Source organism: Danaus plexippus (genome assembly GCF_018135715.1).
Source record: "Danaus plexippus chromosome 9 unlocalized genomic scaffold, MEX_DaPlex mxdp_26, whole genome shotgun sequence".
NCBI classification, from domain to species: Eukaryota; Metazoa; Arthropoda; class Insecta; order Lepidoptera; family Nymphalidae; genus Danaus; species Danaus plexippus.
In genome coordinates this window covers 880976-891692 of record NW_026869848.1, presented here as the reverse complement: position 1 = coordinate 891692, position 10717 = coordinate 880976, and the positions used below count along the sequence as shown (strand labels likewise).

Below are 10717 nucleotides of genomic sequence, written 5' to 3'. Positions count from 1 at the left end.
TCGCGTCGGATCTCAAGTAGAACAAAAAACTTTTGGCCAATGATAAGATGCAATTAAATTTCGCATCACATCAAAAACTGCTGACTTGTTCCAGCGTAATTGCCCGTCACCGTTAAGTTTGTGATCGGGGAGAGGATATTCGATATTGTCTCACCAAACAGCGATTCAACGTTCCCAACGGGGAAGAGACTTCAGCGGTGTATCTGTCTGGGTCTGCCGCAAAAGATCCATGTAATTGGCAACTAAATTTCAAAATATTCTATATGGTTCATAATTGACCCAGAATGAGGGCCACGAAAATCCATAAAGTAAAGAAAAATAATTTAAGTGAAAGTTAATCTAATAAATAACAGCTACAGATCGCTTCGTGATAATATTAAACATGGCGTTGACTAGAACTGCTCTGTATAATAATTAAAAAAAAACATTTTATACACAGGAAACTGTGAAGGAGAGAAAAAAAGGCATCTTGTAAATCAATATTTAATTATTATAATATAAATTATAAATTCTCGAATCGTTAATTTGGACTCCCGTTTCCTAGGTGTTGCCAACAACTGAAATTTTATTATTTATTTAAGTGTTGCTTAAACTATTAACTCTAAATAATATAAACATGTGATATAAATGTACGCTTGGATAAAATACAGTTTTGGTTATACTTATGGTTCTATAGAATTAAAACTTAAACAAAAAACTTTCCTTTAATGGTAGGCTGAAAATAAAAACATTTATAATCAATTTTGTAAAGAGGTTAGCTAAGTTCACAACCGATATTTCGACTCCCGCGTCCTTACTATAAGTTTACATTGTCACACTAAACAAACAGTTTTCAGTTTGTCATTTATTTACTTGTATACTACTATCATGTGCCAGGATTTATTAATGGAGAACTTAGCTTTGTTACTTTAAATATTCACAAAATTTAACTATTCTGTTATACCGCTAATAAATAACACCGATTGTCTATTATGAGATGTCACAATGACAAGTGACAATACCGTTTTTGTTAATAAATAATCATTTATTATTTATTACTTGTGTGTGTTTATATTTCATGTAAATGATTTATACCAAGCATACAATACAGCTTAGTGAGTGCTTTAGGAAACGGGACAGTAAAAAGTAGTGCTAATAAAATACGTCTTTTACATATATTGGCACATAATGCGATCACATAATACGAATGTATAACTGCTTTATGCCTACACATCAAGAATTCGACGCATACCTCTGTAAATAGAACTCCGTATATTAACTAAGAGAAATTAAAAAATAATACTATAAAATATAGACATTAAAGCATGTACGCAAATTATATTAGCTTAAAAATTAAAATGAACACAACTTTAAAGTTCCTAAGCTATGAAATAACTTAGATCATAATGAAACGGCTATGACGATTGAACGAAAAAATCCCACAGAAGTACTATTTACAGATAATAACATTAAGGAATCATATAAAATAATATATTAATAATTAATTAGTACAAATTTGTGACCATTTTTATAAGATGCAATCAACCATTAGTAAATTTTCCTTTATAGAGTCAAACATCACCGTACACATCAATTCACAAGACACCATATCTACAAGATCATAGTGGAACATTGGTATAAAATCTACTCAACTGATAAAATATAGTATATAACTAGCTATCTAAAAAATTTCGATATAACATTAACATTTCAGGCACAATAACATTACTCGTACAGTCAACGCAAAACTATTGCCATTACACGACCACGATCGGGAACGTGATATTCAGTTCCCTTACTTAAAAACGTCCAAGGAATTTCATCTCACAAGTCGGCTATAAAATAACACGAGTTCATAGGATTGAACTAATACTGCAACAATCTTGTTTACAGTTGACCGCACAAAGGCATTATTATAATAAGCACCTATAGACAACATCAAAAACTAGCATTCCCATACATATAATGTGTTAATATTAATCAAAGGCAGTTTTATAATACATTTACAACATTCATAAACTGTTAACTCACAGATAAAATACGACGTGAGCATGTTATGTAACACTGAAGCCAGTAACAATCGTATCCCTTACATATTTACAATGATCAATAATTGCATCTATCGAAATAAACTCGGAAACTGTTTAAAAATTATTTTTTTGTACTCTATATTGTGATGTACATGTGTTTGTGTTTGTGAACATTGTTAGTATCAATGTTACATTTATGGCACAGATAAAAAAAAACATTTAAAGCATGACATTTGAGAGTTGTTTGTTTTGAGTTATTTTATAAAGATATTTCAATGAGGAAATTGTTAAAATTCTTATTAGTTCCTACTACATCGGATACACAACAAAAATAATAAAATTTTTTGTACATTTCAGAATAGTCTTTAGTTATTTGTGTACAACAACATTAAAACAACATATCATACTTTCAAAAAGTGGTTACTCACTCGACCGGAGCTTCGTACATTCGTTTCAAAAACTACCCCAATACATTTACAAAAACTGTTATCTATATATAAATAACCTTTATATATGAATTACAACCACAACAAGCAATACTGTACCTCGTTTTACAACCTGAAACCGAGTAGCCACTCGCAAACCTGAAGTCCCATACGGATACAAAGCATGTGAATGTCAATCAACAATATGACGGTAGAAATGATTAATGTTTGTTAAAACAAGCACCAAAGCAAGGAAATATCGTAGTGGCTATTAACATGTTTGTAGACAACACATTAAAAGATTTCATTGGTAATGTTTAGTATGAACCAGGTTTCCTTTCACCTAACCACTAACCAGAATATGGTCTCTGTGATATCTTTTATGACAGACGCATGCACTCATCACTGTTTCAACGGTTCAAGACACTTTAGCACTACAGTGTGGTGTAGCTTCGCTAGGAGGGCGTGAAGTGCGTGACTAGTAGTTTGGTGGCCTTGGCCAGGTCGTAGGCCGCCGCCCGCACCTGGTCCAGCGGAGCCCTAGTGCTGCAAGATAGGACCACCGCTTCACCGGCCGCCCGCAGTTCTGATATGACTTGTTGGAGGGCACTGTCCGTACATGTCTGACAAATAAAGGAACTTTTTTAAATCGTATCGTAAGCGTACACAAACGGTCAGCATGCCCATTGATCATTCATATGGGCTTCATATTTTTATAGAAGCTGTACAAGCAATTGATGAGACAATAATGTTAAGTTTCATGGGATGAAAAAATTAAATAACATTAACAGTTCATGTTTTGGATATACCTGCGGGAACAGCGACAGCAGATCAGCGACGGCTCTCCGGATAGAGTCGGCGCAGTCCGGCAGTTGTGGTCTTCTGAGCCTCGCCGCGGCCCACAGTTCCTGTATGCAGCGCGTTACGGCCTCCGCCCTCAATTGGACCTCCCCCGAGGGGGCCTGCTGGACCGAAGCCCCCTCTAGCGCACCTTGAGTCAAGGAGCGTTCCAAACCAGGAATACTTGTTAGCTGGAAAATACCACAGCATGATTAGTTATATCATAAACATCTTCAATAATAATAATATTAATATTGTTTCCACTTCCATATTTCTAATCTTCTAGGCCAAATTCTACTCCTACCACCAAACCACTTAAATATTAGTTAGTGGATCTTAATTGTAAAATAAAAGTTTCTTTGGATATTAATTTATTATTTGATAGGGATTTCTTCCAATTTACGTCACCCGTGTTAAATTTAACGAATAGCAAAACTTTAAACCGTTAATTGGTCTCTATTTATAAATTAGTATAATTAATGATTAGTACCTGGTGTTTAGTAACCTGCCAGTTATTCTTTGGTCCCTCCCTAGCCTCAAACATACTGACCGGCCGTGTTTTCACCGCTTGCCTCAACTCCACGTCCTCGGATAACGTCAGAGGTTCCGTGTCGAGACTCCGCCCCCGCTCCTGAGGTGACAACTCCAGTGTGTTGTTGCTCTCGTTGATGGAGGTCTGTGACGTCATGCTGTGATCGTCGTCCACACTGCTGGTCTTCAGTGCGCTGTTCTCTTTGGTGAGCTGCTCGACTATGGTCTGCAGATTCTTTAGCTGGTTCTTGAGTTCCGTTATGGTCGAATCTCGATTGTCGAGCTCTTTCTTGAGACTTTCTATTTCTGTTTTCTTCTTGGGCACGCTCAGCCCCGGGCTGGGCGAGTGGGACCGGGTCGGATCGGATGTGGATTGATCGGTTGGTAGCGAGGGGTTGTAAGTGGAAGCTACTACTTCACCGGCTCGCGGATCTAGGTGGGACATCTGAACGCAAAACGAGGAATTAAATTTATTAAACGTATTGTCTTAAACATTGCTACGAAGATAACTTACGTCGAGGTCTATCGGTGCCAGCGCGGCGTAGTCTTCGTCGGACGCAACCGAGTCATACAGGGGTTCGTCGTCTGACATCTGCGAAAGATGTTTGAGATGCGTCGCGGAGAGAAGAGGGTTCGAGGGACCGCTGAGACCTGGAACAAATTCGTCTTTAAGAACAATTGGAAAACTGATCTTGCAACAGGAAGATTCGTTGAATCTACCAGCAACCTTGAGGGTTCTACTGAAATATTGTAGAAAAGACCTACAATCATACCAAAACCTACTTCCTGTCAGACTCTCCATTTTATTGAAATACCGTCAGTCACATGGGTTGTGTCAAGGTCAACAGCTAGTACCTCTAGGTTGTAGGGCGGCGATCCTTTGTCTCCTGGTAGCATCCAACAGCACGTCCCTCAACAGCGCGGCCAGTTCAGGTGCCGACAGTCTCGCCAACTTCTGGCGGCCCTGATTCCTTGGAGCGGAGAGCGCGGGGTTCACGGGAAGAAACGCCACGCCACAACGTTCTAGCCCCGTGGCACTCGTCTGCCATACTAGAAAACAAGTCTTTTCTAACTAGAAGGCGATATATTAAATGGCAGGTTCAAATCCTGACATTAAAAAAATATATATTGTTGGTCCCTAACCCGGGACTATGACGCTGGGTCATACTGACCTGAGGCAACTTTTTTGAGATATTTGGTTTGATCGTATGTGTAGTCTGAGAAACACGATACCTCTACTCATTCCATTAGTATATCCTGCGTGGGTAAGGTGACAGCAGCAGTTTACGACCCGGCGTCATTCCTGGTGCAGTCATTTCGTGACTTTCTTTTATTTATTGACTTAATATTTAATACTAATTAATCTGAACCTTTGAAGGATTTTTTGAAGAATTATTATTGACATAACACGCAGCTGGTATTGTGGCTTATTCTAGGGTTCTGTTTAGACAATAAAGATTCGACACAGGGTCAGATTCAGAAAAACAAAAGCTACTTCACCAGTTTTAACGAGAAATAAGTAAAGCAATGTGGCAACACCCACACCAACACTGTGCGTGCGCGTGTGTATCACCTGCAGCTGGAAATGTCAAGACCGAGTAAGACTCGCTGGACTTATTCATTACCTCTAATGTTGCGTAAAATTCCACCACACAGAGTTACATAAAAAAGCTAATTTCCTGGGTTAATATAGGTAAAAGCTCCAAAAAATTTTTTAATAAAATTCAGGTCAATATGACCCGGCGTCACGGTTCTCGTAATTCTACGGCAGGTTACACATAACTCACTCGCTTCAGTCTCTCTACGGTCTATCTCATCGTAGATATCCATCACCAGCTCTTCAAACAAATGGTTGGGGAGCTGGAACAGGATAAATGTGGTTACAGCATGGATAGTATCAGACGACAGATTCCGGAAGTGCGTCTCACCAATTGTAGTTTTCCACGAGCTGCCTTGGCCACATCCGTCATCTCATGTGAGTCGTGTGCCCGAGGTACTATGTAATGTCGTCCGGCGGAGTGCTCGGGCCTCGCCCCCGTCAGGAACTGGATGAGTCTATCTGAACACTCGTACACCAACTCCGTCATACGATCCGCCAGCTCCGTATGACCACCTACTCTGTTGGTATAAACCACATTATTATTAAATGATACCTCACAAAATTTAAAGGACCTTCATATTTGTTATGACAAAAAATCTACTACCATATATGTAAATACAATGAAAAAAGAACAGGCTCCAGCGGCTGTGGGTGTTACATTTATAAGGAATCCATAGTTATTGATCATCAATCATTTCAAACTAATGCTTCAATCAAATATACTGTACTATGATAGATAATTGGCATCTTTCATAAGGACGGACGATACATACATGGAGACGAATTATTTTATTTTAAATCTTAACAAGACTTGCAAAAATTTGACCCTGTAAAATAAAAACACATTTATTACACCTGTTCCACCCACCTGGCACAGTCGGCAGGCATATTGCCCATACTATCCCGGGCAGTAGGATCGGCACCCCAGGCCACCAACAATTCAGCTTGCGCAGGCTGTCCCGCCCGGCACGCTACATGAAGACAAGTGTTTCCCTTCTCCTAAACCAAAAATAATTCCTAATAAGATCTAGTCACGTACCTATCTGTACGTGGGTATTGTCAAGAAATAACTATACAATTCAAATTCCTTTTTAAATGCAACCAATTTAACTTTCATAGACTTTATTAATATTGCCATGGCCTAGTTGACAATAATCAAGCTTAATCAAAATTCCAAACTCGATTACTTACTACTGTCACAGACTACATAAGAACAATGGTTGCATATATTCCATTGCTGTAAGTGGAAGTGGGATAAATTATCTGTTATATAAAGCATAAAATTTATTTCATTATTTGTCCTCGAATGTTTAACTTAATCTCAATCAATGAAAGGAATGTCTTAACTAACCTGGTTAAAGTAATTGGGATCGGCTCCTTGAGCTAGCAATCTCATTGCTGTATCTAATGAGGAGCTTCTGACTGCACTGTGTAACTGTCTGCCCAGCTCGCCGGGGGGCTCGTCACGCCTGGCTCGTAGAACATATGCCAGCCTCAAATGCTTAGCCAATATGAACTCGGATTTGATTGGACTGTAACAAATATAGAAAACATCTTTCCATTATATTGAAAAAAAGTTCTGATGCACACTTTGATAAGTAATACTTCTAACATATATAAAAATAAAGTTATGAAAGTAAACAAATTAATAATCAAAGTTCTTTGGTAAGAATAGATTTAAATAATAAAAATTTTATATAGAGCTAAATCTTACTGGAGAGGATCTTTAGGCTGTGGTTTCTTTCGTAAATGCTTTGGAGCTGAAGTGTCCAATAAAGAATGCTCCCAAATACTGTTTACATTTTGAGCTGTAAGAGCTTGCACCATCTGTGTAAAATATAGATGTTATAGATAGCAGACAACCTATCACATATTAAACAAAGTTATCTTGTGTACATACAGATAACAATGAAGGCGGCCAAGATCCCTGCCGTAAGGATTTAACATGCGATATATGTCGTCCCATACTTCTATGGACACTGCAGCATTCGGCACACAGAAGTAATCCTCTGTTTATAGATGCCCATGACGGATCTATAGTCACATATAGAAATATAATTATAAAAAATTATGCCGGAATAATTAACAACGATGATGGAAGTTATAATTTAACCTGATGCCCCACAATCTGAACACACTTCCACCGAAGAGCGGTGTTTTGAACGCGACAACATCATATTCTGTTCACTTTACTGGAAGACCTAATCATAAAAAGAACTAATACCACGGTCAATTAATTTGAACAACTATTTATCAAGACATAATTAACTTCAATACAAAAATAAAACATTTTATGAAGTGTCAATCAAAATAATTATGATAGGTACCATAGACAAATTATATGTATTTAGTAAAACGGGTTATAGATTAAAGGTACGTACCTAGTAAATTGTAAATGCAATTTTAAATATTAATATTATGTAAATAATTAGTTAATTTAAAAGCAAATGTACTACATATCTTAGCGTATATTAAATAAAAAATGTAACAGTATTTTTTTTAATATTATCTTTATCTGCACAATGCAAACTGAATTGAACACGTCAGAGTAGCGAAGTGTCAAACACATTAGCTGTGTATTAGAATTGTAAAAATGAGAAACTTAATAATTCTTGGCCTTTTAGGCTATTTATCGATAGCTTTTGCCGATAAAGAAACTTTAGTTCTAGTAGATAACTTAAATATCCGAGAAACTCACTCATTATTCTTCAAATCTTTGCAAGGTAAGAAAAATCGATTGCGTGTAGATAAGGTGCCGGTTAACTGAGATTCTTAAAGAATCTGTAAATTAAGTGGTTTATCATAATATACAACGTGAAAATGAGTTTACATTTATTTAGACTTCTATAATCATTTCAGAACGCGGTTACTCCTTGACTTTCAAGTTAGCTGATGACGCTAACCTAGTTTTATCTAAGTATGGAGAATATTTGTATAAAAATTTGGTGGTGTTTGCACCGTCTGTGGTTGAGTTTGGTGGTCAGCTCGATACTGAAGCAATTACCAGGTTCATCGATGATGGTGGAAATGTGTTGATGGCTGGAAGCTCCGCCGCTGGCGATGTGTACAGAGAAATTGCTTCGGAATGCGGTTTCGAGGTGAGAAAGTATGAAATGGAATTAAGGTTTCAAAACTGACCCTGGGAATACATGTGTCAAGTAGTACTATAGACCTATTTTTGAGCAATTTAACAATTTCAAAATATCTTCTTAGATGGATGAAGAATCTGCAGCCGTTATTGATCATTTCAACTATGATAGTCTAGATGAAGGTGACCACACCAGAATAGTAGTGTCACCAAAGAACCTAATTGATGCCCCCACTATTGTGGGAACTCATAATACCCAGCCCTTGCTGTTTGACGGTACCGGCTTGATTCTGGACAAAGACAATAGCTTGGTATTGCCAATACTGACAGCTGACAGTACAGCTTATAGTTATAATCCCAAGAATCAGGTGAGGAAATAAGGACCATAATTTTGTCAAACTTTATTTACTATTTCCTTTGTTTCACTCCTATTCTACAACATATCCTAGCATAAAGTAAAATTATTGTCTATATTTTACACTTTGGCTAATAACATGTTGCAGGTGAAAGAGTACCCTCATGCTGTGGGTCGTAAAACAGTGCTCATAGCAGCACTTCAGGCAAGGAACAATGCTCGAATTGTCTTCAGTGGATCTCTGTTCTTCTTTTCTGATGAGGCTTTCAATTCTCCCGTATCTAAAGTCCATGTAGGTCCACATAATGGTCTTTTATATGACAAATTAGAGAAGATAAAAAATTAATAATTTTTACGTAGAGGGAGGAGGAATTGTTATAAATTTCATTCTAATTAACACTTATGTATTTCACATAAGACATATATTAACATGAAGATAGAGATCTTTTAATAAAAGAATGAGTGATTTTTGAAAATAGAATTATATAATGTTTTAAGTTAAATTATTGACACAATTAGGGCAGTTCTGCTGATACAAGGACATTGCACCTAGAATGTTCTCCTTACCACTCATTACTGTAATAATGGTGTGAGGCTATATATTATTATTGTATATTACAGGGTGACAAAATCAAGTCTGCTCTGTCCGGGAACAAACAGTTGTCCATACACCTCAGTCAGTGGGTATTCGGTGAACGAGGCCAGTTGCGCGTCCAAAGTGTACATCACCAACGTCAGGGTGACAAAAAATCCTCGAATACTTACACAATCACCGATACTGTGGTACGTACAAGTCAAATAAATTTTTTGCTAGTTAAGATTATACATGTGTAGTATTCAATGAAACAATATTAAATTCGTCATGTCTGTATTGTGCTAAGCAGCAAACTGACTGACAGAGACCAATACAAATAAACTAATCTACCTACATTACATTTGGCATCATATTATTATTTTAACAAAACCGAGTATAACTAATACATAACAACATGCAAAAACTATTTTTAGCTTAGACTTAATAAAGTTATATTTTTTTTTATCCGATTTCTGTGTAAGCAATTCTCATTTTAACATTATAATGTAATTATTTTAATAAATAAAACAATATCAAATACAAGTAAACCTCTTTATTATACAATTTTTTCATAAAAACTTTTTTAACAGGTATACAGAATTGAAATTGAGGAACTCAAGAATGGTAAATGGCAACCATTTGAAGCTAGTGACGTTCAGCTCGAGTTTGTCCGTATCGATCCCTTCATCCGCACAACCCTTCAGAAGAAGCCTAACGGCATCTACGAGGCCATCTTCAAAGTTCCCGATGTATGGGGCGTTTACCAGTTCAAGGTTGATTATGACAGGGTCGGATATACAAGACTATATCACTCTACACAGGTGAAAAAAAATACTATTAAATTATTATATACAGTTTTTAATGCTTGTAACATTGAAAAATTACTTGTATCTAACCTAAATAGTTATTTTAAATTAATGATTTTTGTGTGTTGTTTTGATTTTCTTTTATCGAAAATAATGTTTGTTTTATTCTAGGTATCTGTGCGCCCATTGCAGCACACACAATATGAGAGGTTCATACCCAGCGCTTACCCCTACTATGTGAGTGCATTCTCCATGATGGTAGGAGTATTCCTCTTCTCATTTGTCTTCCTCTACTACAAGGAAGAGTCTCCTAAGAGCAAAGCTGAATAAGGGCGCAATATATCACAGAATTCACGAAATTTGTGTTTTAATATAAAATTAGTGAGTGTCAATGTTTATTGTGAGCATTATAAAGTTGTGAGTGTGTTATTTGAATTATACACCTAATAAATATGCTTGTTTTTTATTCAATGTTACGATTATCGAATT

The 10717-nt window shown here is 36.7% G+C and overlaps 2 protein-coding genes across 4 annotated transcripts; one reads left to right on the top strand and one right to left on the bottom strand.

Moving 5' to 3' along the window:
- Nucleotides 1–469: 469 nt before the first annotated feature.
- On the bottom strand, nt 470–7721 carry LOC116767379 (ARF GTPase-activating protein Git). 3 transcript variants are annotated; one of them, XM_032657669.2, is made up of 12 exons: nt 7519–7721; nt 7306–7439; nt 7120–7232; nt 6757–6937; nt 6274–6404; nt 5734–5923; nt 5593–5665; nt 4661–4855; nt 4320–4456; nt 3765–4250; nt 3244–3465; nt 470–3057 (listed from the first exon to the last, which is right to left on the bottom strand). In XM_032657669.2, the coding sequence occupies exons 1-12, from the start codon at nt 7580–7582 to the stop codon at nt 2890–2892; spliced, it is 2094 nt and encodes a 697-aa protein (XP_032513560.1). In that variant the 5' UTR covers nt 7583–7721; the 3' UTR covers nt 470–2889. The 3 variants fall into 3 exon arrangements, with proteins under 3 accessions (XP_032513560.1, XP_032513561.1, XP_061383397.1); XM_032657670.2 differs by having other exon boundaries at nt 3825–4250; XM_061527413.1 differs by lacking the exon at nt 7120–7232 and having other exon boundaries at nt 7519–7661.
- Nucleotides 7722–7947: 226 nt separating this feature from the next.
- On the top strand, nt 7948–10681 carry LOC116767784 (dolichyl-diphosphooligosaccharide--protein glycosyltransferase 48 kDa subunit). Its single transcript, XM_032658266.2, has 7 exons — nt 7948–8128; nt 8265–8503; nt 8619–8861; nt 8997–9140; nt 9470–9631; nt 10013–10243; nt 10400–10681. Exons 1-7 carry the CDS (start codon nt 7999–8001, stop codon nt 10556–10558), a joined length of 1308 nt encoding a protein of 435 aa, XP_032514157.2. The 5' UTR covers nt 7948–7998; the 3' UTR covers nt 10559–10681.
- The last annotated feature ends 36 nt before the right edge of the window (nt 10682–10717 follow it).